This window comes from Erpetoichthys calabaricus, chromosome 9 (assembly GCF_900747795.2).
Source record: "Erpetoichthys calabaricus chromosome 9, fErpCal1.3, whole genome shotgun sequence".
Lineage (NCBI taxonomy): Eukaryota > Metazoa > Chordata > Cladistia > Polypteriformes > Polypteridae > Erpetoichthys > Erpetoichthys calabaricus.
In genome coordinates, this window is record NC_041402.2 from 196,858,055 (window position 1) to 196,883,761 (window position 25,707).

The following is a 25,707-nucleotide window of genomic DNA, read 5'->3' on the forward strand; positions in this document are numbered from 1 at the left end:
CAAACACAATGGTGCCTCAGGACTGCGGCTCACTTCACAATACTTTAGCAAAGGCCAGGAGCCACTTGGAGAGCTGCACCCCTGCTGGGACCACCACGACTGCCACCTGTGAATGGGCAACATGGACACATCGTTAGTTTAGCTGGGCTGAGCCTCCCCTCTGATTGTCATGTGAGTTGGTGGGCTTGAGTCCCCCAGATGAAGGTGAGGGTGGTCTGCTTGAAAATCATGGACTGGACACCAGAAGTGAGGGGCTAAGCCCCTAAAGCCACCGAATGATGCCACAGACACTGACAACCATAAATCTTAGCAGGGCCAGAGGCTGGCAGTCTTGATGTTACCCCTGGGAGGGCCACGCCATCCTAACGGAACGGGCACATCCTGCTCCTGAACAAACACGATAAATGCCAACTCCAACAAGGCCAGGGCGTCCTCGGGGGGCCGGCAGTCTGGCAGCTGAGTAAAGGATGAGTCACTTGAACGAGCCCACCGGGGCAGATGAGTCTCAGAGAGTGAACGTCCACAGACGCTTCAGGGGGGCCAGTAGGGAGACCCCCGCAGAGACCATCATTGCAGATTGTGTCACCTCTCATCTCCTTTGGACAGCCTGGTGTTCTGGTGGTCTTCACGACTGCCCCTCTCTCTTCTCTCTCTCATCCCCTCGCTGTGTTCTCATATTGCACTGCCAAACACTCGGTGGTCTTCGTTGATTTCGGGGGTTTAAGGCAGCACTTTGACTCTGACGTTCAGCCTGCCAGTCACAGCAGCCACCAAACTGACAGACCAGTGGCACACGTGCTTGTATAAATGGCCCACCCGGGGGTCCTCGTGCTCTTCTCTCTCCTCGGCTTCAGAAAATGAAAAGCTCAGCTTGTGGCAGACCCCCGTCGATCTTCTTCTTCTTCTCGGTCACTGACTTCAGGGTCATCAGAAATCCAAGTCCACCTCCTTGTTCTGGGGGTCTCCAGCAGTTGCCCCCTGCCTCGTGTCTGGAAGGAGCTGATCTGTCCCACCCAGGCTGAGCGGGGGGGGGGGCTCCATTTCGTTTCTTCTGCAGACTCGGCCCACCGTGGCCTCAGTTTGGCCCTCTGTCTTCTTTGTCATCTCCTGCTGAACTCGAGCCCTGCGCTTGGCACAGACACAAACCACGAGCCCCCTGGGGCGCCTATTTCAATTGCTAATTCACTTCATCTTCAGTTCATTTAAACGCCCAAAACAAAACGGCACAAAACCAACATCCTGTTCTGTGAGTCAGTGGTCCGGGCAGAGTCAGCTGACACAGACACGGGGAGAACACGCCAACTCCACACGGGCCACGTCCACATCTGAAGCCGATTTCTACCCACTGTGCCACCGGACCACCCGCCGATGGCCATGGGTGACACTTTCCGCTCCCTTAATTCTCCAGAAGTGACTTTTTATTTATTGAGACCCTCAGTGTGACGAGGGGCTACCAGACACCCAGGCCAAGTCCAGCTTTTCTCAATCTGTCGTGTCCTGCCAGGTAGCCCACCATATGTTAAAGTTTTCATTAAAGATTGAAATGGTCGAGCAATGAGGACCCCACAAACCAGTGAAGACCCCTAAAGTGCCATTGAAGAAGCAGCTCTCTAACAGGTGGCGGTCTTGAACACGGCCCACTCTCGTGCTGACACAGGTCACCCTTTACAAATGCCACCGGACTGTCATGTCGGCACTCCAAATGTCATTCCCTGTGCCCCTTATTTTCCCGCCTTGATCCCGTTAGCTGCATGCCCATCATGCCCACTGTCACATCATCCATTGTGTTTGGTGACAAATCAGAAGGCGGACCTGAACAAAGAACTCCGCAAATCCACCCAGGTGTCCACTATGGCGACGATGAGGGTCTAGTGATGGGTGGTCCGCAGAACACCTTATGGGGGGCTTAACTGAATGAACAGTCCAGGAACTGATGAGAAAGGGGGCTGAAAGGGGCACCCAGCTGATATTAAAGAGCAGCATCACAAAAGAGGCGCAGCTGGCATCTGAGTTTGTGATTTTACAAAACGACCCCTCAGTTAGTGAAATCAGACTCCTAAAAGTAGGTGACGGTGACACGGAGCAGATGGTGACCTACATCAGGGGACTCAGGTGGGCACCCCATGGCTCTGCTCACCATGGAGCCTTTGCACATGGTGCCTTCTCTCCAGCACCCCGCTGCCCACTTCGGTCCTGCCGGTGACAAAAATAAAAAGAAAACTGGGAGTCCTGGCCAGCTGACACGGGTGGGAGGTGACCAGAGCAGGGGTCTCACTGGATGTTTAAAGCTCCAGAAAAGAGAAAATGGAGGGCCAGTCAAAAGAAGAGGCCACAAGAAAAGTAAAATGAGTCAGAAAGACGAGGCCATGAGGGGCTGACCCCTGGGACCCCCATGACCCCGGGACCCCCGACTTTTAAAAAGTGAATCAAGTAAACGAACGCTGCTGTCACCGCTGGTCCAGTGGGGGCCACCATCAACACTTCTAGTGACTCAGCATCAACGCGCCATCCAACATGGCAGACAACAGCATGAGGAAAGACACACAACGCCGGACCAAGGACCCCCTCCGGCCCCCTTGTCTGTCCGTCCAATGTCATCCCCTTAGCACAAGGGGGCTTGAGCTTTTGGAAGGCGTCACTGAGTCGAACGCTGCACTCTGCACTTTGATACGCCAAACAAAGCAAAAGTTTAGTGAAGCTGACATCTTGGACCCCCCTTTCCCACCAGTTGCTGCGCATGACGTCGGCCCCCCACATTGTCCAAACTCACTCTTCACCCAAACAGCTCAAGAACTTCACTTTGGTGAACTCGTCCCACAAACCGCTACACCCTCCTCACGGCAGGACAGGTACACTGGGAGGTGGCCCCCCTGAGGACCTCCATACTCCCTGCCTCTTGAGGCGTAGCATCGGCCCACCACGATGGGGTCCGCTGCTAGTGTGTCACCTGAGATTGGTGCCACCGCTTCCATAAATCGTGAAGAGGAAACTCCAGAATAGGAGAAAAGGATGGTGGTGGGCAGTAGGGGGTCTGCAATGTGGACTCATGCCAGCCTCACCAGAGGGGGTTAGAAGTCTGAAGGGGGGTCTTGCACACTCTGAATGGACGGCAGCAGAGGGGAATGGCGGATATCATACCTGCAGCGAAGGAACAAACGCGCAAATCATACAGTCGTGAAAGTGATGGTGGAGTTTGTTTCTGGGACCCCCGAGTCCCTAGAGTCACATTACGACAATAAGGACGGCTCATCGAATACCAAGAAGAGTCCAAAGTCGGACATTCGCGTGTCAAAACGAGGACCTCTGCAGTATATAAAGCCCATCTCCTTCTTTAATGCTACATCAGCTCCATGGAAACACAAGACGGCACTTCGGCCCACCCTGCCCTCTGACACCCGGCAGCGGACAAAATCAAATCTGGAAAGAAAAGAAACAGACCTGAGTTTGGACGGTGGTCTCCTTGTCCACTTTCTCTGCAGAGTAAAAACAGGAGGGGTCCCGATGAGCACTGGATGTAAATATAAGCGAGTGATAGACGTGTGGGGAGACGACGAAGAGCGCAGGATTGGCACACAGCTAAGGAGCAAACGCCACATGATGAAGAGTCTGAGTCTACTTTATACGTGGTGGTTTTCTGGGGGGCATCTGAAACCCCACCCCATTGCTGGTGTCAACTCCAAATAAGAAATCCAACAGAATCCTGCTGAGCTGGCAAGTCACTTTTGTGACGACGAGGAGGGACACTTCTGTGACAACCAGAAATGAATCCAACAACAAACAACAAAGAAACCACAAGAAAGCCTCCTAAATGACAGCCGATGGCACTTCAGTCCCATGACATGCTGCTGCTGTGCCACGCGGTCCGTTGAGAGGGGCATCCACCTCTGAGATCTTAGCCTCGATTTACATGGACACCCGCAGGGCTTCGATACGTGACATTCACTCATTCACAAACGGTGGCCCAGGGACGGTCACTGCCCCAATGGGACGAGGACACCTGAGCAGAGACCCTTCACGAGTGGCACTCCTGCTGGGTGGTCACCTTTGAAAGGGCTTCACAAATCAAAGCGTGACCTTCACCCTTAGCAGAGCCAGAGGCCAGCGGTCTCGTCGTTACACCTGGGAGGGCCGCACCACCCTAACGGAATGGGCACAGCCCGCTCCTGAACAAACACGAAAGATGCCAACTCCAACAAGGCCAGCAGTCTGGGAGCTGAGCAAAGAATGAGTCACCTGAACGAGCCCACCAGGGCAGACGAGTGTCAGCGAGTGAACATCCACAGCGGAGCGTAAAGCTGACGTCTGTGTGTGTGGAGACGGCGGCCACTCAGCTCTGGACGTCGACAACAGATGAGACCCCTGAGGAGGCCGTCATTGAAGTATGTGTCACCCCTCAGGTGGCACTGCACTCTCGACCTCGGACAGCCAGGTGTTCCGGTGGTCTTCAGGACTTCTCTCTCTCATCCCCTCGCTCCGTTCGTTTGTCACTCCCCCCCCATTTCATGCCCGCCCCGCTCACTCGCAGGGCTTCACGCCTGAGAGTTTACCTTTGACCTCTCTCTTCTGTCAGCCTCAAGCTAATTATGGGGTACAAGTCAAACACCGGAGTCCCCAAAGCCCCCCCGTTCCTCCTCTGGCTCGTTCTCCTAGTAGATAATGACACGTCATCCACTGATTGCTCTTCCCAGAATTCCCCACTCTGTTCAAACACTTTGACATCCCTGTCAGTTGGTTCAGCTGGTGACTCAAAAGATGAGATGCCGTTTCTAAAGTGGTCTCCCGCTTGGCCCCCCAGACACTCAGCCTCTGCTCTTCTGTCCCGTGGATGTCACCGTGCTGATGGCCGGCCTGTCACGACTCTTGTATGTGCCTTCAATACACACAATGAAAGGCAGTGCTGGTGTCCCCTAATGAGCCCTTCAGTCTCGTCACAGTCCTGCATGACACAGTGTGGTCACTTGAAAGGTGCGTCTTCTCAAGATGAATAAAGTGAAAGACGACGCCCTCTTCAAGTGGCACATAATGGGAGCGGACCACCCCTCAGTGTCAGAGGTCAAGGTGGGCTCTCGGTGGGCTCTCCTTGAGTGTCCTCCCTCAGTCCAAAGACGCGGGGTGCGGTGAGTTGTGGGTGCTGAAGTGGCTGTCTGTCCGTCCAGGGGGGTCCGGTGCCCAGCAGAGTTTACTGAATTACTTCTGGATGAGAAGAGGCCACTCAGCCCAGCAAAACTCGCCAGTCCCCTCCCTTTGCCACCCTCATCATTACATCAAGTCTCAGTTCCTGCCGTTGCCCGCTTTTCCTTCCTTGTTGCTGCCTTTCTCTCAGATTTGGAAACCCCCGGCAGGCTGAGTATACCAACCATACTGGGTGCCACACAGAAAATGCCATCAGAAAATGCAAAGTTGAGTGACGGAGGGCGCGACGTGACAAGAAAGACACAGAGCCCAGTGAGGACCTCAGAGAAACAGATGCCACTTGAAATGCCAGTGCAGAAAGAAGGGAACGAGCATACATGGTAATCTGTGTAACATATTCTGAGTCCCAGAAATGCCCTGCCTGTGGGCATCAGAGAGAGGGGGGCATCAGTAAGGATGAGGAGACTGGCAGCTCTGTGCCCCAGAAGACTGGTGAGTGGCCAGTAGGGGGCAGCACATGAGAAACTGGATCCCATGGCTCATCAAAGTCTGAGGTCTCGGGGCGGGGGGGGGGGTGAAGGAGGGTCACATCTTGTGGTCCATCGATGCCTCCCTCATCCTCAGAAATCCTTAGTAAAGGCTTTTATTATTATCATTATTATTATTATTATTATTATTATTATTATTATTATTATTATTTTACTTTTCCTGAGGAGGCTTCGTGGTGGCAACCAAAACACCGATGAACGCCTACTGCTGCCCCATTGATAGCATCTGACAGGACGCATCATGGTGTGGTGGGGACAGCGACCCCCCGACAGGACACCCCCTAAGACGAGTGGTGCTGACCTTCCACAGCTCCATGCCATCGACTCAGGAGATTACAGAGGAGACCTGATGCCAGCCGCCAGCTCACCACCTCCTTTCACTTCAGGGGCCCCACCCCTCGCTGCACCCGCGTCAGGATGGCGTCTTCTCCCAGGCCATAAAGTGCCTGAGCTCCCAGTAAGCGGAGCCCACCTGCCTGGCACTGAGCGCTGTGCCCACCTGTAATAATGGCTATGGCAAACGGCACTTCGGTGAGCTGGCACTACGTTTTGCAGAACGCGGTCGAGAGCCCTGTGACGGACGGCTACTAAACGAGGTTTCCCTTTTCTTCTGGTGGTTTCCACACACATGCAGGACTCTTGCTGTCCCGTCAGCACACACTTCAGCGTCCCGTTCTCCTGAATCACGTCTGTTACTAAATCGGTTTACAGCCTGGGACGGCGCCGGCTGCTGATGACCAGAAACAGCCAAACCAGTTTGCACCTCTTAAAACATCAAAACGGATCAAAGACTCTGAGCAACTGCACCCACCACGTTGACAGCCAGCCAATCAGGTGTGTGCAGCAATCATGTGATGTGAAACTCTGCATGAGTGACGTCACAAGAGGAAAGCAGCGGTGTCACCTCTGACCTCTTTAACCTTCTTCTAAAGACTTACAGTATATCCATCCATCCATTATCCAACCCGCTGAATCCAAACAGAGGGTCACGGGGGTCTGCTGGAGCCAATCCCAGCCAACACAGAGCACAAGGCAGGAACCAGTCCCAGGCAGGGTGCCAACCTACAGCAGGACACACACAAACACACCCACACACGAGGGACAATTTAGAATCACCAGTCCACCTAACCTGCATGTCTTTGGACTGTGGAAGGAAACCCACGCAGACACGGGGAGAACATGCAAACTCCACGCAGGGAGGACCCGGGAAGCGAGCCCAGGTCCCCAGGTCTCCCAACTGCAAGGCAGCAGTTAGCATTTACAGTATATATATATATATATATATATATATATATATATAGTGAGGTGTCTGAATTCTTTTAGGACCCCCAAAAACAGGATGACCCACCGAAGGGCGACCATCGCATCTGTGGAGGGCTGAATGCCACCGACACACCAATGCTGACGTTCTCTCCCACCTGGCCGAGGTGAGGTGTCTTGTAGGACCCCCCAGTGGGGTGACACACCAAAGTGCGACTGCTGCATCTGTGGAGGACTGCTTGTTTGTTGCCGAGGTAACGACAGGTTTGCAGCACCACATCACAACGCCATGGAAACAACGCCTGACGCCGATGGGTGATGTCAGGGAGATTATAAACACAGGGAGCTTGGCCTCTGGCCTGGCACCGACGATGCCAGTTGACTGTGTCTGCGTGCCAGCGGAGTGGTAGGCCCTGCTGCAATAAGTAACCGAGCTCTTCCTGTTTCAAGCTCAATTAAAGCTGCTTCTGCTAAAGGACTGAGACTCTGCCTGGGGTGCGAGACAGGGACCCCCGCGTGACGATCACTTTACCGTCAGCCTTGTTTCCTGTTATTGCTTCTTCTAGTTGGTTTTATTCTTCACGTAACAAACACCTCAGGCGTCGTCTTCATACATACGTATGCAGAGTGGCTGAAGTAGTCAAGTGGATATTACGAGCGCCTGCTAAGATCTGCCGGGTTTATTAAGGCTGAGGGTGAGAGCTCCGCCCAAACTGGGCGTGAAGTAAGGCATTCATTGGCTGACAAATGGCCAATAGCCAAGGATGCTGAGCCTTTGTAGATTATTAGATTTTGATTATTTATTAAAGTACATTTAAAACAAGAGAGGACGAGCCAAAGTGCTGCACAAAGAAGCACTAAAGTAAAGACAATCACGCAGACGATGATCAGTGAGAGCACAGAAAAATCATAATTAACTGTAATGTTTCTAAGTATCCATCTATCCATCCATTATCCAACCTGCAGGGTTGCGGGGGTCTGCTGGAGCCAATCTCAGCCAACACAGGGCACAAGGCAGGAGGCAGACCCCGGGTGGAGAGCCAGCCCACCGCAGATGGTTATAAGTATTTAACTCACAAAATACCAATGACGGAATATTGTATTAATCATGCTGCAGAGAACTGTATGATATGATCTGCATTTAGATAGGAAATGAATTGTGTTTATGCACAGAATATGAGACTGATTTAATTCTTCTATGTGAAAGTGCTACCTTCTTCATATTAACAGAACAGCCTGTGATATTAGAATTCAATGTGATCTGTCTTTACTCTTGTTTAATATTATAAGAAAACAAGTCACTTATGAATTAATAAATAAGGATCATTAATCTAATCAAACAAATATAATCTAATGAAGATATTAAAACTAAAAGAATGTAATCTCTTTATAACTAATGCAATGAACTTTAAGAAAACTGCTTAAAATGGGTTTGTGTGGGTACTGAGACGGGCACATTCTTTAGATAATGTAGGCGCCTGGTACTGCTGTTTGTTTTTCTGTACTCCTATATCATAAATTTAAAATGTCTGGTAAAAGGACCGACACCGGCCGGGTCGGGAGGACCAGCTCCAGAAAAAATTAGGACTGGCCTGCCTCTGCCGACTCCCACGTAAGGAGCCCTTGACCTCCTCTGATTCTTTCCTGAAAGTCGGGTGAACTGGGAACTTCCAGTCGGGAGGAAAATTCTTGGTGAGTACCCGGGGTTTTCTTGACTGGGAAAGAGCCGATTAAGGCGCCTCGGGACGGAAATAAAGGTGCCAGAATAGTTAGTGAGTACGCCCCTAGGAACTGAAAGAAATAATAAAGAAAGAAGGGGTTGGAAGAACAGAAAGTAGAAAAGGAGCACTTTTGATCTGGGCGCCGAATAAGTGAGGTGTTGTGAATGCTTAGTTAGTACGCTCCCTGGAATGGGACGGAGTCTTTTACCGGCTCGGAAAAATAAATACAATAAAATAAGGCGGGGAGTGGGAAGAATAGATAATTGGGAAAACACCTCACGGGCGGGACATCAACGCACTGTTGCGGGAGGGCGAGACTCTTTGCTCTAACGGTCTGCTTATATCCTGAACTCAACGGGTCACTCAGGGAATCGATCACCTAAACAGCGATAACTAGTGGCCTTCAGGTGAAACTGTCAGTCCGCTAATCAGGCTGATCGTCCCAGTGGACCGGGGGACAGGAGGTCATGGGGCCTCATGTATAACGCCGTGTGTAGAACTCACACTATAACATGGCGTAAGCACAAAAGCGGGATTGTGCGTACGCACAGAAAGATCCCGATGCAGGAATCTGTACGTACGCAAACTTTCACGTTCTTCCACTACATAAATCCCGATCAGCGTGAAAAGTAACGTACGTGCACGCGCCTTCTGTCCCGCCCCAACTCCTCCCAGAATTACGCCTCTTTGAATATGCAAATCAATATAAATAGCCTTCTGAGAAAAGACAATGGGAAAAGCACAGGGGAAAATATAAGAATTTCAGCGAATACCAAGTGGAGGCAAAGGAAAAACGTACTATTTGTTGGTTTAAACAGTGATATAATCAACAAAAGGAAGCTGATCGAGTGACAGAGTGTCGGAAAAACTCGAAGGCTCAAATTCACAAAGTCGCACAGTGCCCGAAATAAAAAAGAAATCACATATCAAAGTCACCGTGAAAAGGCGAGTCGTAGCCCACCGTCTGAGTGTCAAATGAAAGCTTATTAGGGTACAGAGAAAACAAATAGGCACACAGTGTGAAAAAAGCACGAGATGTCAACTTTAATCTCGGAATTTCCACTTTAATCACGTAGTTTATTTTGCCATTAAAGTAGAACATCATAAACTTCATCTTAAATTCGTTTATTTTACTAGTTTCTCAAGTAGCATGTTAAATGCTTTGTTCTGTGTTTGATCTTCTATGTGCTCTATGTGTGTGAATCACTACGTGCTTCTGTTCTCTCTCTTTCTCCGACAGGACACATAATCCATTACATTTGAGATGTTACAGCTCTCTGAATAATTAAAATACTGAGATGTATACATGATATAATTTTCATGATGACAGGAATGAAAGCATGTTATTAAACATGGGAACACGGTGGCGCAGTGATTGTTCATATCTCACGCAAGAGGCTTGCTGCGCCATGTGTGATCTTCGATGAAATAATTTATTACAGCAGTACTGTCTCTTTCAAACGTACTAACCTCCAATTCCTGTCCATACTTTTCTTTCTCCAAAAACCCAATCGCCACACAATCAGCTCTGTAATAGACGTTAAGCCATCTGTAAGCTTAGAACGCAGATTCTTCAAAACTTTTAAGGAACATTGAAATATCTTCGTAGTACGTGTTTAATTATTCTATCCGTCTATCCTTCCAGTGTCGCGTCAGCACCAGCAATAATACAGCGCAAGGCAGGGGCTATCCGTGAACTAGCTATACGCTGCGGCACCGTGTCCTCACATGTTTAATTATTAACAATACAGATTATTTAAAAGAAGTTAAAGTTTTATCTGTATACTATAAGCAACATATTTTGCTGCATTTCATCTTAAAAATGATATTGTCATCATACGCGCTTTATAAAGTAGCGCAGGTTGTGCAATATTATAACTGTAGTGTAAGTTTACAGTGAGGTGATTGTACTTATAAGTACAGACAGTTCTACAAGGAGCACTTGATGGACTGATTGAGTGCGTTTATAGTTCTTGGGATGAAACTGTTTCTGAAACGCGAGGTCCGTACAGGAAAGGCTTTGACGCTTTTTGCCGTGGTTGAGGTAGTGTGTACTTGAAACTGTGTACCGATAATTCTCTTTCTGATCATCTGCTGCTGTGATTCACACTCGGATACAGTGATATAAATACTCCGAGTGGTGCAGTGAGAGTAATATGGAAAAAGATGATCTGCTGTTACAACCCTTAACGGGAGCAGCTGACAGAAGAAGAAGTGCAGTGAGCGTAACAACGCTAAAGCAGTTCTGGTATTTGGAATACTATGGCTATTCCCTGGACCATTATATTATTACAGGTTAATTACAATCAGATGCATTACACTAATAAACAATATGCAGTTAGTTTCAGTGTATTTATAAAGCCACGTCAGGAATGTGGAGCTAAGAAAGAAAGGATGAGCACACAGGAACAGTAGCACTGCTTTAACGCTGGGTGCCGCCAGTCTGCAAAATCGAGCGGAGAAATTGTGTACGCCAAGGTATGAGGTACCGTGGAAATGTGCGTGGCTTTACGCCAAGTTTAGGTTTTATACATCGCGATTTGAGCGTGGAAAGGTTCATACGCAACATTACTGTGCGTACGCACCGTTTATACATGAGGCCCCAGGAGAGGTACGGGGACGTAACGATAAGAGCGCCTCTTGGAATGAGACGGAGTCCTAAGTGGACTCGGAATTAGAAGAGAGAGGTGGAAGTTTAGTAAAAAGGGAAAGGACCTCCCGGTCGGGGATTCGCTAAAGAAAGAAATTGAAAAACAGGCTATGAATGAGGAGCCTCTGTGCGGAGGATTGTTTTCGGAAAACCTGCCAAGGGAAAAAAAGAAAAGCGGCTCTCTGAGACGCCACATTGAACAGAAAACAGGCCAAAAAGTGTAAACGGTGGAATAAACAGAGCGGGGCAGGTGGCCAGTAGAAGGCTCTGATGATTTGAGTGAAATACTGGAAGTTAGGAAGATTGTACATAGAAATGCACGAGGGTGCTGTAGTCAAGAAAATGAAAATGTTTGAAAGATGGGAATTGATCATTAAAGACAGAGCCCTGAAAGCGATGCAGAAGTGCAATGAGGGACTGCAAAACCAAATGAAACTTATAGCAGAAAAAGAAAAGTTGTTCTTGATAATGCAAGAACCGTCCCAAAGGTCCAGGCAAAGAAAGGAAGAATAAGTAAATAAAAATAAAATAAATAAAAAGAAGAAGAACACATTATGCCTTGATTTAGCGACAGCATGCGTTTCCCCTGCCTTTGAGGACAATAGTCCGTCACCACCCCTTGGGGCAGCTGGAGGAATTAATGAGGGAGAGGAAGAAGATGGTCCCGATGATTTTAAAAATGAACAGTTTCAGCCAGAGAGGGATGATGAAGGGGGAAAGGGATGCCTAATAAGCCCCGATTCTGACCCCTCAGGGTCAAACACGAAGGATGGGATTTTAAGCACCATTAATACAAGTGACCATTTCACAATATAATGTACATCAGCCTGACTCAGATTAAAACCGTCCCATCTTGATTGTGCAAAGAAACTGGGACCTGCAAGAATTAAAAGAGGTGGTGAAGGAATTACTGAACCAGTTCATGATGGCGGAGAAACAGTTAGATGTCATGAATAAGCCAAATGCTGCAGAATGGATTCAGGTCTTTAGAAGGAAGGTGCAGGCTGAAATGATGTGAGAGGGCGATGGACTGAGACTCTGGGACGACAGGGGGTTGATAGAGGCCAGTTCAATATTCGGTGGACAGTTACAAGCACAAAGAAATGCAAAGTATATCAGCCCTCTAATGTCCAGTGAACTTTATTAGACAAGACTTGATGGCTCGCCTGTGCCTTTGCATCTCAGTTACGGGAAAGGGAGTGAAGGTCACCACAGAACAACACACCGCCCTTTGACCGACCGCCACCATTACATGATCTTATGCTGCCTTGAATGTTCATGTTTTTCTCAAAACAGCAAAAATCTGTGCTGTCCTGGGTTCCTCTCGGCTTACAGTATTTAAAATCTTTTTACTGTATTGCATGCTTTTTGGACTGTATTATGGTGAAGTCTGGCTCTTGAACTTTTTAGCTGCTGCTGTCAGAAAAAGAGACTATTTGCATAATGGACTGTTATATCCCAGCAGAATTGGCTGGAGCAGTATCTCTCTCTTGTCACAACAGCTGCTTTCTTCTGGAGTGGTTCTATCCCACATATCCCCATTGCTAAGTGCGCTCGCTTTCAGTGGCATAATGTGAGACAATGGGTATTAGCATGTCAGGAAGGAGAGGACTGGGGTATGTGGGACCTAATATTTGGTCCACCCCAGATAGAGATGTTAAGAAAATTGCAGTAAGACGAGTTGTACCTGTAACCCAATCGCTCTGTCATTTACCTTCCACCTCTCCACCTACACCCATGCTGTTTACCCTTCAGATCTTTTAGTTAGATTCGCTCCACTCATCTCTCTGGGTACAAGGGAAATAATATTTTGTCTGAATAGCTCATGTTGAACCCTTGGTCATTTTTCCAAAGTCATCCTTCCGTTTACCTTGTGCACAATATCTTTATTTGCTTGAGGCTGAGGCCGGTATTACAGTTGTTTATGCTGACTTAGTTAAGCGGGGTGCTATTATTCCGATCCAATACTCTTCTATTCTTCTAGTTAGAAAAGCAGATGACTCATGATGCTGCTATACACCCTAGGACTCCTATAGTCTCAAATCCTTCCACTATTCTCTCTAGAGTCCCGTCCACTTCTATGTGGTTTTCTGTTACTGATTTTGCTTTCTTTTCAATTCCTGATCACTCCTGACTCCCAGTTCTGGTTCGCATTCACTTTTAAAGGGAAGTGTGTGATGCTGCAGGGATTTACAGAGGCTCTGCGCGTGTGCGTGAGTGTGGGTGTGTGTGAGTGAGTGCGCGTGTCCGTGTGTGTATGGACAAGAATTAGAACAGAAAAAAATAAATTGAAAGGTTATTGGTCAAAGGGGGGTGCTGTCCTGGTGTAATATGTAGCTGAGTTGCTTTTATGCTTTGAGACTCAGGAATGATGTGAAGAAGACATAAAGGTTTTGTTGGTCTTCCTAGCGGAAATCGGGCACAAAGTGTCCCGGAAAAAAAAGTTGCAACTGAATAAAGAAAAATGAAATACCTGAGTCATGATTTGACTGCGGGGGAATATTAATGTGCACAATCGGCAAGGCGGCAGATTATGTCCGTTCTTGGAATGTTAGGATATGCCGGCAATGAGTTAGAAGAAAAACATTTTTTTTTTTGCTAAAAAAGCACAGCCACTCCAAGATTTAGCGCCCTCTTCTAATTCGGCTTTGACTGATAAAATTTCATGGACGGAGCGGGCTGAGAAGGCTTTAACTGATATAAAATAAATTTGGATGTCTGCGCCTGCGTTAAAACTTCCGGACTAGTCTCGTCCTTTCACTCTGTTCGTGGTCGAGACTGGGGGGTTGGGGGGTATGACTGCAGTATTAACTCAACAACAAGGAGACAGACAAAGACCAGTCGCATACTATTTAAAATAAACAAATAAAAACTGGATCCAGTGGCCGCTACAATCCCGGCCTGTTTGAGAGCAGCTGCTGTAATCATAGAGGCCATATTAGCGCTCAGATGTTGTGCTCACGAGTCTATTAACTGTTAAGGTGCCACTAGCTGTAGTACAGACAAGAACATTTCATTTGACAGGTGCGCTTGCGGTAGTGAAGTATCAAACTCACAAAGGGAAGACGAATCCAGTGAGTGAAGGAAATGTGCAAACAGACATGTGGGCAAAGAAAGCCGCCCGGGAGTCTACTTCACCACTAACTTCTTTATTTCTATAACAGAAGGAGGAATAAGAGTCACCCGAGGATGCAGTTTGATCTTCACAAACTGTAGCAACGGGAAAGGAGATAAAGACGTGGCAGAAGAGGGATCAGAAAAAAAGATCCGAAAGGAATGCGGATCCATCCATTAACTAAACGTCCTTTTTTCCCAACAGTTTTCTTTCTACGTATCGTAAAGGCTGAGTATGGTTTGGCCCACCCTTCAGGAGACGCAATGATGGCACAGGTGCAACAATCCTGTCACGCCCGAGGTTTTTCTAACTTTGCTGATCAGTTCTGTAAGAAGTGTGCACTATGTCAAAAATGTAATGAAGGCTTGCAGGTAAATCCGGCTGTAACAACAAATGCCGGAGGGCCCTTTGAACATCTGCAGATAGATTGTTTTTTAACTAACTCCGTCTCATCCACTAGAAACAGGAGAAGTACTTTATGTAGACGGTTGTTCCTTGCGGTTGGACGACAGGACACTCTCCACCAGTTACGCAGTGGTCAAAGGAGACCACTTACTTGAAGCAAATCGAATCTCTTCTAGTTTAAGCGCACAAGCAGCTGAGCTAATAGCTCTCACCCGAGCTTGCCAGTTGTCCGATGGGAAGGTCATAACCATTTACACAGATTCCAGATATGCCTTTGGAGTCTGCCATGACCATGGGGCATTATGGAAATTAAGGGGATTCAAAACCAGTACTGGTAAGCCCATACAACATCAGAAATAAGTGGAATCCCTTCTCGAAGCTATAACAAAACCATTACACCTGACAATAGTTAAATGCCAAGCTCATACTGGGAAACGAGACCCAGTCAGTCTAGGAAACAAACTGGCTGATCACTTTGCTAAACAGGCCGCCTATAATAACACACCAGTCTCTTTATTCCAACAGACAGATGACAAAGACCCTGATAATCAAATTATTTCTTTACAGAGCGCTGCCACTGACCGAGACAGGATAAAGTGGTCCTGAGAAGGCTCCCTCTCTGATGGGGTCTTGACCCATAAACAAACTAACAAACCTTTCCTTCCAAAGGCTTCTTTTCCAGGAATGGCAAAAATCACACATGGCCTGGACCACACAGGAAAAGACGCTATGACTCAGGATGTGGAGTGACATTGGGAAACCACAGGGTTCTGTGCATATGCTGAACAATTCTGCTGACAGTGTGCCCTATGGCAAAGGTATAATATAGGCAAAGGTACTCAGGTAAGTCCCGCCGTTACCCTGAAACCAGTGGGTCCATTTGAACATCTCCAAATGGACTTCATTGAACTAACGCCTCCAAAGGATATCGATGTTGCCTTGTGATTGTCGATGTGTTCTCCCGGTGGGTAGAGGCTTTCCCCTCTAAACATGCTGATGCAAAAACTGTGGCTAAAGCTTTAATAAAAGAAATTATTCCAAGATGGAGAATACCACAGAAAGTGCAGACTGATAACGGTACCCATTTTGTGAATTCTGTAATAAATGAGCGGACTACTTGGCTCCAGATAAATGTACACCATTACTGCAAATAACATCCCCAGAGTGGAGGTATTGTAGAAAGGTGCAATGGCACCCTAAAGTCAAAACTGGCAAAAATCTGTGAGCAGACAAACTTAACCTGGCCGGATGCTCTACCCCTGGCCTTGATGGGGTTGAGAGGAAGGACACATCAGCAGTTGGGACTGTCGCCATTTGAAATTTTAACTGGACGTCCCATGCCCGTTGGCATGGTTATCAGAAATGTCACTTTGCATACTGTGGACAATGATCTTCTCTCCAGTCTTACAGGTCTCCAAGCATCCCTGAAGGAAGTCCACGAACAGGTTAACAAGGCTTGGCGGACCAGTCCCCCACCGACGGAGTTCCAGATCCCCCTTGGAACCCAGATACTGGTCAGAGACACCCGAGGGAAACATTGGCATCAACCTCGCTGGAGGGGACCATTCCAGGTGCTGTTATCTACACCTCACGCTGTTAAAGTTGAAGGACTTCCTGCTTGGATGCACATCTCACATTGCAAAAAATGGCAGTCTTAGTCCTACTGTTAATAACTTTTTCTGTCCCCTCGAACACAGGACAACAAACTCATGGGGACCTTCCCACACTAACTTTCCAAGTAGAGAAGACCTCCTCATTCCAGATTGACTTTTGTGCCATTGCTCCTTGTGGAACCAGCAGACATGAACAATGAACTAAGCCTGAAAAATATGTATGTGCCATGTTTGGGGACAATTGCTGTACCTTCATCCCTAATAACACCGCTCCTGATGGCTCAGTAACTCGTGCACTTGCTGGTTTTACTGCCCTTTCTTCCAAGAAAAACATCAAGTCGAGTTTTGAAAGACCCTCAAGTCTTACTGTCTACCACACAACTTGGTCGCTTATTCCAAGTGTCTATCGTTCTTTGTGTAAAGAAAAACTTCCTAATGTTTGTGCGAAATTTCCCCTTCACAAGTGTCCAGCTGTGTCCCCGTGTTCTTGATGAACTCATTTTAAAGTCACCGTCTCGATCCACTGCACTAATTCCCTTCATAATTTTAAACACGTCACTCATGTCACCTCTTAATCTTCTTTATCTTAAACTGTAAAGGCTCAGCTCTTTTAATCTTTCCTCCTAACTCATCCCCTGTAGCCCTGAATCAGCCCAGTCGCTCTTCTCTGGACCTTCTCTAGTGCTAGAGTCTCACAATCTCTCACCAAGAATAAAGAATAAATAATAAAGAAATTGCTTTTAATTTTAAATTGGTGTTTATCCCGTCGTTTTCTGACTTCAGCGATCACATCAGTCAAACCACCGATTCGGAGGCCGAGGAAGACAAGGAGGTCTTAAGGCGACTTTTACAAACCAAGTCGTTCACTCCAAAGCCGTGGAGCAACAACTCCGCGTCCCCTCGGCACTGCTAGGAGTCGTCGTCCAGGTGACTTCTCGTAGGGGTGACAGAGCCAGTGACACCATGCCAGGCTTTCACAACCAACAATCGCTGGTAGCCAGTGGAGAGACGCCAACGAGGGGGGGGAGACGCCACAACCCACCATATAAGGAATTAAAATCATGTGACGAAGACGTAGAAAGGCACAAATGGCGGTGACCAAGTCCTTCTGTGGAACAAAGCATTTTACTTGAGAGATTTGTCTCAGTTTGCCAAGCTGGACTTTGTTTGTCAAAACTTAGTGACGACTCGAAGATGACGCCAACGGTGGGGTTCTGACATCGTTATGGAGCCGAACTGAGCGCCAATGTGCCATCCAAGGTTTAATGTCCTCAAAGCATTTCAACGGCTTTTTTACTGACGAAGTGATGTCAGGACTAAGTCGGAGGCACAGCTGCATGTCATCAGCATAACAAGGAGATGCGGCGTCACGTTTCTAGACGATGGCCCTCAAGGACAGCAGATAAAGGGGAGCCAGAAAAGAACCTTCAGGGCCGCCTTGTGTCTGAGAGGCTGGCAGGAGTTCCCAGGCACAGATCTGCCATTGAGGTGGGAGTCGCACCATTTCAATGCCCACTTCATCCTCTGGGCGTTTCAACAGGACTTTATGGTCCACTGGTGTCAACTGAGATCCAGTACAACTGAGACTGTAGAAGGTCATTTGTCACCTTCAGGTTTTTAAAGCCTGACTGAAGCACATCACACACGTTGTTCTCCTCCAAATATGAAAGTGAATGCGCAGAATCCACCTTCTCCATCATTATGGACAGGAATGGCACCTTAGAAGTAGGCTGTGAGATCGAGAGTGGGCTACTTCAGCAACGGCTGAACGTGTTTAAAGGTGCCTGGCATTAGACGGTTGTTAAGAATGGCACCCAAAGTGTCTCTAAATTGGCGTGAGGGTAAGACATCAACCAGAAGGTTTCATATATCAGTCAGCTGAGAAGAGTCGAGTAAACTGGCTGTTCGCTGGCATTAGAGGGGCTGGCATCGTCCCACATGATCAACACCTCGAAGAGCAATGCTGGGACGAATGGCTTTGCATTTTAGGTATAAAATAATTGAGAAAAAGCTGACAGGTGAGTTTATGGTGCCAAGCAGCACCCAGGGTCTGGTGGCAGCATTCGCAAATAGACAAAATAAAGACTGGTGATTCTTATTGGGACGTCCAGTGAGGTCTCAGGCTTTCACAAGAGACCCCCACTTTGTCCTTTTTTCCTGTCCGCCGCGGCTCTCCTTAACTTTAATTTTGGCATCAAACCCAGAGATCGAGAAGCTTCACCAGTTTAAGAGAAGATGCCACCGAATTTCAGCACTTATACTGTGTGGATGGCGCTGTGGTTTAGTGAAAACACAAAGATCTCATTTCAAAAACAACTGGAAAATGAAGTGCCAGCGTCAGGGACCTCCAGGTTATCTGCAGCGAGGCCGAGTGTTAGCACTAAAGGGTCCTCCCTGACATCCCTGAGTACATTCAAAGAGTCCACAAGACCTCAAACAGACCTGAATGTTCAGATCTCCCAGAATCAGCATTCTGACACCATATAAGGGCTGTTCAGTCCCTGTACGATCGGTGCCAGAGCTTGGTCCGCATTGCCGGCAGTAAGTGGAACCCGTTTCCAGTGAGAGTTGGACTCCGCCAGGGCTGCCCTTTGTCACCGATTCTGTTCATAACTTTTATGGACAGAATTTCTAGGCGCAGCCAGGGCGTTGAGGGGGTCCGGTTTGGTGGACTCAGGATTGGGTCACTGCTTTTTGCAGATGATGTTGTCCTGTTTGCTTCATCAGGCCGTGATCTTCAGCTCTCTCTGGATCGGTTCACAGCTGAGTGTGAAGCAGCTGGGATGGGAATCAGCACCTCCAAATCCGAGACCATGGTCCTCAGCCGGAAAAGGGTGGAGTGCCCTCTCAGGGTTGGGAGCGAGGTCCTGCCCCAAGTGGAGGAGTTCAAGTATCTCGGGGTCTTGTTCACAAGTGAGGGAAGAATGGAGCGCGAGATCGACAGGCGGATCAGTGCGGCGTCCACAGTGATGAGGGCTCTGCATCGGTCTGTCGTGGTGAAAAAGGAGCTGAGCCGTAAGGCAAAGATCTCAATTTACCAGTCGATCTATGTTCCTACCCTTACCTATGGTCATGAGCTATGGGTAGTGACCGAAAGAACGAGATCGCGAATACAAGCGGCTGAAATGAGTTTCCTCCGCAGGGTGTCTGGGCTCTCCCTTAAAGATAGGGTGAGAAGCTCAGAGTAGAGCCGCTGCTCCTCCGCATCGAGAGGAGTCAGATGAGGTGGCTCGGGCATCTGACCAGGATGCCTCCTGGACGCCTCCCTGGTGAGGTGTTCTGGGCACGTCTAACCGGGAGGAGGCCCCAGGGAAGACCCAGGACACGTTGGAGGGACTATGTCTCTCGACTGGCCTTGGAACGCCTTGGGATTCTCCCGGAAGAGCTAGAAGAAGTGGCCGGGGAAAGGGAAGTCTGGGCATCTCTGCTCAAGCTGCTGCCCCCGCGACCCAACCTCGGATAAGCGGAAGAGGATGGATGGATGGATGGATGGATAGATAGATGGATAATAATAACATTTTATTTGTATTGCACTTTATATTTTAGCATGGGCCACGGAAAAGAAAAAAAAGACGACGAGAGTAAAATCGGCATTTCCACTTTATTCTCGACATGTTGACTTTATTCTTGTAGTTTGTCGTTCAAGTAGAACATCATAAGCTAAACTTCATCTTAAAGTGAATGTTTTCATTTATTAGATTTTCTCCAACCCCGTCCAACGTCAGTGGTTCTCAACCTGGGGGGCGCGAAGATGTGAAAAAAAAAGAAAACAAGAATTGAAAATATGAAAAGTACATCCATTGAAACCAAAGCAAATGAACTTAAACTACACTAGAAAAATAAATCTAGAGTTAGATAAATGTCGATAAAAGTTAAGTAGGTATAATAAAATATGCATCTATGATATATCATTAATTAAAAAAGAACAAATTGGTATCAGTGGGCTCCTTTCAAAAAAGCGTTAGGGGGGGGGGGGGGGGGGGGTCTGTTATGAAAACTCGGGTCGCAGATACCTCAAGGTTGAGAAGCGCTGTCCTAAGTCATGTCGCACATTCTCTTTTATATTCAGTGTTCCCGTCCCAGTTAATCGCTAATTTAACGGACTGGGAGGAGGCGCAGGCAGCGATCGCCGCACACAATCCATTCACTTCATGACATTCTGAACATTTAGAATGCTAAGATAAATACTTGATGTCATTTTCATGATCAGACGCATTAAACATGTGGGGGCACGGTGGCGTGGAGGTTGCACGGCTGCCTCGGGGCTCCCTGGTGTCCCCCGCTTTGAGTTTCCATGTTTTTCTGGTAGTTCACTCGGCGCTCTTCAGTTTCCTTTCGAAGTCACGTAGGATGGCGGGTTTTGTTCTGCTTTATCGCCCCTGCTAGTGTTTGTGTTGCTCGTCTTCACCCTGCGATGAGCTGGCGCCCCTTCAGGATTTGCTCCTGCCTGGCACACGATGCTTGCTGCTGGGCGCAGCCCTGAATGGATGGCATAACTAAACATGTATGACGAAGATTTCTTTAACGTTCTGAACACTCCGAGTCCCAAGTTTATAACTAGTTTTGATTTCACAAAGACGTTTATCGTGTGGTGATTGGTTATGTGGAGAATGAAAAGGGAAGGCTGGCAACTGCGGGTTTGGTACGTCAGACAGACGGCACGACTGCAATAAAGAAAGCCCACTCAGAAGAACATCCATTGAATTCTGGGTTCGTGTCTCAGACCACCACATCACAAAGCCGACATTTACACAAATAGTTCAGATGTGCGATACCCAGCAGTCAGACATCCAGTTTTTAGAGTCTCGTCGCACCTGCCATAAAGGGTCTCTACACTGAACGTACACCTGGGGACCCCTTACTGCGAGGCAATATCAAGTATTTATCTTAGCAAATGTCCAGGGAGCAGAAATATCATGAAGTGAATGGATTGTGTGCGGCGATCGCTGCCTGCGCCTCCTCACAGTTCGTTAAATTAGCGATTAACTGGGACGGGAGCACTGAATATAAAACATGCTGTAATGTGCGACATAACTTAGGACGGGGTTTGAGAAAATCTAGGAAATTAAACATTCATTTTAAGGTGAAGTTTACGACATTCTAGTTGAATGGCAAAATAAACTACCAGAATAAAGTGGAAAAGTCGAGAATAAAGTCAACATGTCCACTTTATTCTCGTCATATCCTTTTTTTCTTCTCCGTGGCCCTAATGCGCTTCCGTAGGAATTAAACTGACGGCCAGAGAACCGCAGGGCAGCCTCGGACGAGATCCGCGATGTATAGCGGGGTCGTCTTAAAATTCCTGGGGCCACACAGTGATTTGAGTCCCTAGGCGAAGCATCGCGTTCAAAGAAGCACAAGCGCCATGCCAATGAACACGCTATAGCTCATAGGCTGAAGAACTGGGGATCACATGCAGAAATAAATATCTAAAATAAAACGTAGTCACTCTTCACAATGGGGGCACAGAACAAAAAAAGGGAAATATTTAATTGTTTAATATATTAAGTGAATTTTTTTGGAGCACAAAACAAAATTAGTCCTGCGGTGGGTTGGCACCCTGCCCAGGATTGGTTCCTGCCTTGTGCCCTGTGTTGGCTGGGATTGGCTCCAGCAGACCCCCGTGACCCTGTGTTCGGATTCAACGGGTTGGAAAATGGATGGATGGATAAACAAAATTAATTGAACATTTAACAATAAAACATACAAATGAATTTCAAACAAAAGATTTCACATACTGTACATATGCACAATAAACCTTTATACAAATTGTACTTTTTGTACAGTAACATTTCTCTTTTTTGTATGCAAGATATTTTTCATGTACTTATTTTGTTATAAAGTGACTTTTTTACAGCATGAAACTTAAATGTACACTCACATGTTCTGTTCAGTAATCTCTCATCCTCTAGCACTATTATAACATTATAATAACTGCACTGTATTCTGCGTTTGCGATTTCTTGCTAAACGGCCCACAAGTGCATTAAGGTTCAAAGCCCTGGCTCTCCTGGATTCAATGCTTCAATGCACCCCTAGATTGCTATACGCGCAAATCACTGCATAAATAAATCATTAAAATGTTATCTCTTCAGCACAGGGGCCAGGGCCACTTCTATAGGGGCACTGTAGCCCCCTTCCACCCCCCCCCCCCCACCCCCCCCCCCCCTCTAAAACCGGCACTGGAGAACGGACAGACAACCGAACAAAACCCGAAAGAAAGGTGCGACTTACTCACAGCAGGCCGGGTCAGAGCGAAGAGTCACGAGCAAGGAGGGCCTTAACGGAACAACTGCAGGTGGACCTCCAAACACTCGTAGGTCTGCAGACAGTTCAATAAACGCAGGACGTCCCAACCGGGAACACGAAGGAAGTTCCGGAAACAGACAACAAAATCAAAATCAGACACACAGGGTGTGTCTGTCACGGCAGGGTGTGTGTATGAGTGTGTGTGTGTGTGCGCACATGTGTGTGTACGTGTGTGTGTGTCTGTGTGTGCACGCGACAGTAAACCAGTCTGCAAGTTTATGGATCCCTGGAGAAAGTGAGTAGGAGGTGCAGAAAGGGTCCTAACTCAGTGAAGTGATTGAGAAGAATGCTGGCTATGAATATCTTTACATAAAGAGCTCAATGGGGAAAAACTCCTGCTGGCTCCCTCTACTGGTAAGGACTGGTGTGGTGATGTGTGAGGAACGAAAGGATGGAAATGAAATGATCAACCAGCAGAGGGACACCCCGAAGATCAAAGGGAACAAAATGATGTGACGGGCAGGCAGGTGAGTCCATTTGGCCGCAGCAGCAATTCCAAATGGTAATAAGTATGCCCCCCCCCGCCCCCCGCCCCCCATGTACTTGTATGCAGACCTGACAACGTCACTCCTAATTAGATGGTGTCCTGGGGGATCTCCTCCCAGATCTGGACCTGGGCATCACTGAGCTCCTGGACAGTTTGAGGTGTTGGATGGACTGAAACATGATGTCCCACCTAGAGATGTCAGGCAAGTGAGTGGGGGGGGGGGGGGGCAGTCAATGGTATCAATTCCTTCGCCCTCTCGCCACATGAGGCCGGGCATTGTGGTGCACCAGGAGGAATCAGCATAGGGTCTGACGATGGGTCCAAGGATTTCATCCCGATACCTAATGGCAGTCAAGGTGCCCACCATGAGTATGGAGTATGGATATGACTGACCATCACTGACCCCCTACCAAACCAGTCACACTGAATGATGTCACAGGCAGCATAACGTTCTCCACGGCTTCTCCAGACCCTTTGACATCAGTCACATGTGCTCAGGGTGAATCTGCTCTCATCTGTGAAAAGCACAGGGCGCCAATTCTGATATACTATGGCAAATGCCAGTCGAGCTCCACGGTGCCCACTAGAGGACATTATCAGGCCCTCAGGTCCCCCTCATGAAGTCTCTTTCTGATTGTTTGAGATGTCAGAGATATTCACACCAGTGGTCTGCCTGCCTGCTGGAGGTCATTTTGTCAGCTCTGCCGGTGCTCATCCTGTTCCTCTGGTGGTCCTGCTGAGGGGTTAAGGACCTTCTACAGCCCCCCTGTCCCGCTCTCCTCAAGTGACTGCCTGTCTGTCCCCTGGAATCTCTTCCAGGCCCTTGAGACTGGTGAAGTGATGAGCCCCTCTGTCACCTCACTGAGCAGATCAGCAGCCCACAAGTGTCATTGACTTGGTGCTGCACTCTCATTAGAAAGGGGTCCTTCTGTCCCCTGGACACGTAGTGACACACGTGTCACCCCATATGTGTGTGTGTGTGTGTGTGTAGACGGTGTTTATTTTAAGAGATCTCTAAATTCAAACTGAGTATGAGATGATTGGCTGCAATGGCAACTGGCCAGACGAGGTCCCTTTAGAGAGTCACCAAGGAGACATCTTCTCTCAAGGAGGCACCCAGTCCAGGTGGTCTTCCTTACTAAGATGTGCTGTAAAGGGGGGGGCTTCACTAATAATCAAGAAATTCCAAGTAAAGGGGTCCGCGCTTAATGTGTGCGGAATCAACACTCCGGGAAGGACGCGAGAATCGCCTCGGAGGAGATCAGCGAGAAGCAGACGCCATTCATGTCAGCAGGTGACGGTCAGCGTTACTCAGTCAGTTTACACTCCGCACATCCTGACCTTTCACACAATGTGGGAGTCGCTGCTGCTGCGCTGTTAGAAATGAACTGGCAACGCGTTAACGGAACGTCAAATCGAATTGCTGCTCTGCTTTACTTTCTACAACTCGACGCTCTAATGACACATTCTGGACATTTTGTTAAATCCATTAGCAGACGTGTTTGTGTCACTTCAGTTAGCAAAATATTAGCGTAAAGAATCACATGTGTGGGCAAAGTCTGAAGATTAAAGGATGAGAGGCAACAAGCGATGGATTTGAAGACAATTGTAACTTAATGGAATCTCTCAATGATAAAAGAAGTCTTAGAAGGAGACACTTAGACGTCACGCGAGATGAGTCCACGCCCGGGGCCTGAAATAAAAGCCAAAGAGTAGACGACAATAAAGCAGAACGTCGTAAAGGCGTCGGCGCGGGACACACGCAGAGCAGGTCAGAGATAAAGAAGGACGAAAACTCAAAAGGCTCAAAAAAATGATAGAAAAGATCACGTGAGCGCAAAGAGACGGAAAAATAACGGAGCAGCGAAAAGAGATCGAATATACGATTCGGATTGAAACTTTAAGTCGGAGACGCGAAGATCGTCGCGAGAATTGAACGATTCCAAACACGTTGGCGCAGAATGAAGTCCCGTGAGACGGAGAGTTTTAACATGAGATTCTATCAAGTCACGGCCTCCTTTCAAACAAGACCACCGTCGTCTCACGTCAGTCGTGCGAAGGCTTTTGTCAGAAACACGTCCTGCGCTCTCAGCGCTCATCAATCATTTTATGTCTTTGCCGAGCCCACTTTAACTCTCCTTGATTTGACGTGCAGTCCGTCCACTCGTTTGAGACTTCATGACAGTTGCTGACCAAACACTTCGCACCCTCGTCTCTGTTCTTCTACAGCAACGTCTTTCAAGGAAGATTTGAACCCTGGGCTTATAGATAGATAGATAGATAGATAGATAGATAGATAGATAGATAGATAGATAGATAGATAGATAGATAGATAGATAGATAGATAGATAGATAGATAGATAGATAGATAGATAGATTGTCCAATACTATGCATTATTACAAACTGCAAGAAGACCCAACAGATCTCTATAAAAAGGAACTATAAAAGATAGTAAGTAGCTTTCCT

General features: G+C 47.8%; 1 protein-coding gene and 1 long non-coding RNA gene across 2 annotated transcripts in view; one reads left to right on the plus strand and one right to left on the minus strand.

Annotated features, from left to right (window-relative positions):
- LOC114642616 (glutamine synthetase-like) overlaps window positions 1-3,635 on the minus strand; it is a 31,938-nt gene extending 28,303 nt beyond the window's left edge. Inside the window, 1 exon segment of the mRNA XM_051931506.1 lies at window positions 3,439-3,635. Coding sequence (XP_051787466.1) covers window positions 3,439-3,596 — 158 coding nt within the window. The 5' untranslated portion in view covers window positions 3,597-3,635.
- The window catches only part of LOC127529075 (uncharacterized), a 66,069-nt gene that overhangs the window by 28,136 nt on the left and 12,226 nt on the right, over window positions 1-25,707 (plus strand). The gene's annotated exons all lie outside the window — the stretch shown is intronic.